The sequence below is a fragment of the Lampris incognitus genome, chromosome 15 (assembly GCF_029633865.1).
Source record: "Lampris incognitus isolate fLamInc1 chromosome 15, fLamInc1.hap2, whole genome shotgun sequence".
Classification (NCBI taxonomy): Eukaryota; Metazoa; Chordata; class Actinopteri; order Lampriformes; family Lampridae; genus Lampris; species Lampris incognitus.
This window is the reverse complement of record NC_079225.1, coordinates 5,948,350-5,951,646: the sequence shown is the minus strand read 5'-3', so window position 1 is coordinate 5,951,646 and position 3,297 is coordinate 5,948,350. Positions and strand designations below refer to the sequence as shown.

Below are 3,297 nucleotides of genomic sequence, written 5' to 3'. Positions count from 1 at the left end.
AGGTAAGTCTTCCAGGTAAGACACTGTAAATTGGGTTTGACACCACATCTACATCAGGCTTCACAGGTAATCTTGATAAAGCATCAGCATTGCTATGCTGCTCTGACTTCTTGTACTGGATTTCGTATGTATACACTGCCAAAATTAGAGCCCACCTTTGTAATGTAGCGGCGGCCAGTGTTGGCACACCTTTTTTAGGCCCCAGAATTTTCAGCAGTGGCTTGTGGTCTGTCAATAACAAGAATTTCCTTCCATAAAGATAGTCATGGAATTTCATAACTCCAAAAACAAGACCCAGTGCCGCTTTTTCCAGTTGAGAGTAATTCTGTTCTGTTTTAGTTAACATTCTGGATGCAAATGCGATAGGTCTCTCACTTCCATCTTTCATTTTGTGGCTGATTACAACACCAACTCCATAAGGAGAAGCATCACATGCTAGTATGATATGTAACTCTGCATCAAAATGTACTAACAATTTATCTGACTGAAGAGACTTCTTTGCACTATCAAATGCACTTTGACATTTCTCTGACCATCCCCAGGTTGCATCTTTATGCAGCAATGCTGTCATTGGATGAATCAGAGTAGATAGTTTAGGGATAAACTTCCCATAGTAGTTTAACAGAGCTAAGAATGACCTGAGTTCAGTTACATTTTTCGGAACTGGAGCCCTCTGAATAGCATCTGTCTTTTCCTTCATTGGATGTATGCCCATGGCATCAATGACATGCCCTAAGTATGAAACGCTGTTCTGCATGAATGCACACTTCTCTCTTTTAACCCTGAGATTGTAAGTTTCAAGTCTACTAAGCACGTCTTCCAAGTTAGTCAGGTGCCTTTCTGTATCTTTTCCAGTAATTAAGATGTCATCTAAATAACAGATGACCCCTTCCATGCCCTGAAGAACCTGATCCATAATCTTTTGAAAAATAGCAGGGGCGCTAGCAACACCGTAGGGTAACCTATTGTAGTGATACAACCCTCTGTGTGTGTTGATAGTTAGGTAACGTCTTGAATTGTCCTCTAACAGAACTTGCTGATAAGCCTGCGACAAGTCTAATTTGGTAAACTGCTGACCTCCTGCTAGTTTAGCAAATAAATCTTGGGTTTTGGGTAGTGGATACTGTTCCACATTCAACCATGGATTGATGGTGACCTTGTAGTCTCCACATATTCTCACACTGTCATCCTTTTTAGGCACACAAACTATTGGAGCTGCCCACTCACTGTAATTAATGGGTGAGATGACACCTTCAGCTTCCAATTTTGCCAGTTCTCTCTCTACGGCTTCTCTTAATGCATAAGGCACGTTTCTAGGCTTACAGAACTTGGGCACTGCATCTGGAACTACATGTAGTCTGGCTTCAATACCCTTTAACTTGCCTAATTCAGGTTTGAACACTGATGCATGTCTGGCACACACATCATCCACTGTATCAGGAGCCACTCTGTTGACTCTTGACCAGTCTAGCTTTAACTGACTTATCCAGTCTCTGCCCATTAATGCAGGACCTCTTCCTTTCACGACTAGTAGTTGTAGCTTTTCGGAGCGTTCCTTGCATTTCACCTTTGCTGCGAATTTTCCTATCAACGGCAATGATTCCTCACTGTAGGTTTTCAGCACACAATTTGCAGGACTAAGCTTCACATCTTTAAACCTGCGTTTAAGTAGAGTTTCAGATATCACTGACACGGCTGTGCCAGTATCTACCTCCATTTTCACCCTTGTACCATTTACACTGACATACACATAGTAGGGTTTCACAATGTCACCTTTACCCGTGTCCATTGCAAAAAGCTCTGCCCCTCCACTGTCCAATGTCTGACCAAGTGTCAATGTTCTGTACCGCATCCACCATGCACCTTGTCGGCACACAGCAGTCGTCTCTGGCACTGCAGAGCTGAGGCTGGATAGGATCTCCATCTGCCCGAAGACTGTGAGCGTTGCTCTGGTCCACGTGCTTGAGAACGTGGCAACATTCCAAATGCATGGTCCCTTTCGATGCCTTGCCAAAGCTTCTTTCTTTAGGGGAACGGCATGCTTTTGCGATGTGTCCCTTTTTCTTGCACTGGTGACACTCTGCGTCCTTGAACCTGCATTCATCCGGTCTGTGGCCTTTTCCATTGCAGCGATAGCAGGGCTTTCCATTAGCTGTAGACTTTACCGTTGCCTCTCTATGCTTTAGGTTAGCCTTCTTTTCTACCACATTAGCTTTATAGCCCTTCTGTGCAAACTGTGGCGCACTGTTGCCTTTTGTTACCTCAAAAGAAAGCGCCATTTCAACTGCGAGCTGTAACGTTAATTCTTTTGTGTGAGCAGCATTGAGTAACCGATCTCTTAGCTCACTGCTCTTAACTCCACAGACCAACCTATCACGCAGTGCTTCATCTAAAAATGTTCCAAATTTGCATGTGGCTGCTAACTTTCTCAAACTTGCAATGTACTCACTTATTGTTTCGTTTTCCTTTTGGTTTCTTCCGTGAAACTTGCATCTCTCGGCAATAAAGTTGGTTTTCGGGATGCAGTGCTTTTCTAGCATTCCCACCAGTACTTCATATGTTTTACCCGATGGCTTATCTGGTGCACACAAATCCATCAGCAAGCTATGTGCCCGTTTTCGTACCCCCGTAAGAAATACCGCTTTGGTTTTCTCATCTCGAGTGTCCAATCCATTTGCTGCGAAGTACTGCTCTAACCGCTGGCGATAACTATCAAAACTTCCCTCACTTTCCTCGAAGTGGAAATCTTCTGGCTTACCGAATGCCATCTTCTGTTCGACGGTCCTTTCACTCACCGAACGTCTCTCTGGTTGTTCGTCGTTTACTTCGGCCTCGCTGGAGCTGCTTGACATGCGAACTCTGTGACTTCCAACTTAAACATCCCATCCTCGTCGCCAAACTGTCGTGTATGAAACACTAATATTGTTCTAAACTGTTTAAGTAGATAACTGGAAAGTGCACACGGCAGACTTATGACAGTAACGTAGTGTAGAGCCGAAGTAACGGAGAAGACCGTAGGTTCACACTTTAGCCGTGTAGGCAACTTTCTTTAATCCACGGTAAATCAGCGAGACAAACAAAACCCACAGCTCGACTGAGCGGAGGTGGCAAGAATAACCAGAAAACTGGCTGGACAACCATAACTTAACCCTGCGTTAACCTGCCAGGGCAACCATGACTTAACCCTTAGTTCCTGGGTTGAATTCTGTCCCCAATACGTGTCCACCACATGAGCCCCCCCAGAATTCGCCCTAGTAATCGAAGTCAGGCAGGCGCGGGGGGACGACAGGCCGTCCG

The 3,297-nt window shown here is 44.7% G+C and overlaps 1 protein-coding gene across 1 annotated transcript; it reads right to left on the bottom strand.

The window, feature by feature from the left end:
• Window positions 1–217: 217 nt before the first annotated feature.
• Window positions 218–1,297, bottom strand: LOC130124915 (uncharacterized protein K02A2.6-like; the record flags this gene model as incomplete). The annotated part of the gene is made up of 2 exons (XM_056294261.1): window positions 218–455; window positions 630–1,297. Coding segments are annotated over 2 exons (906 nt in total), but the record flags the coding sequence as incomplete, so codon positions are not given.
• Window positions 1,298–3,297: the final 2,000 nt, after the last annotated feature.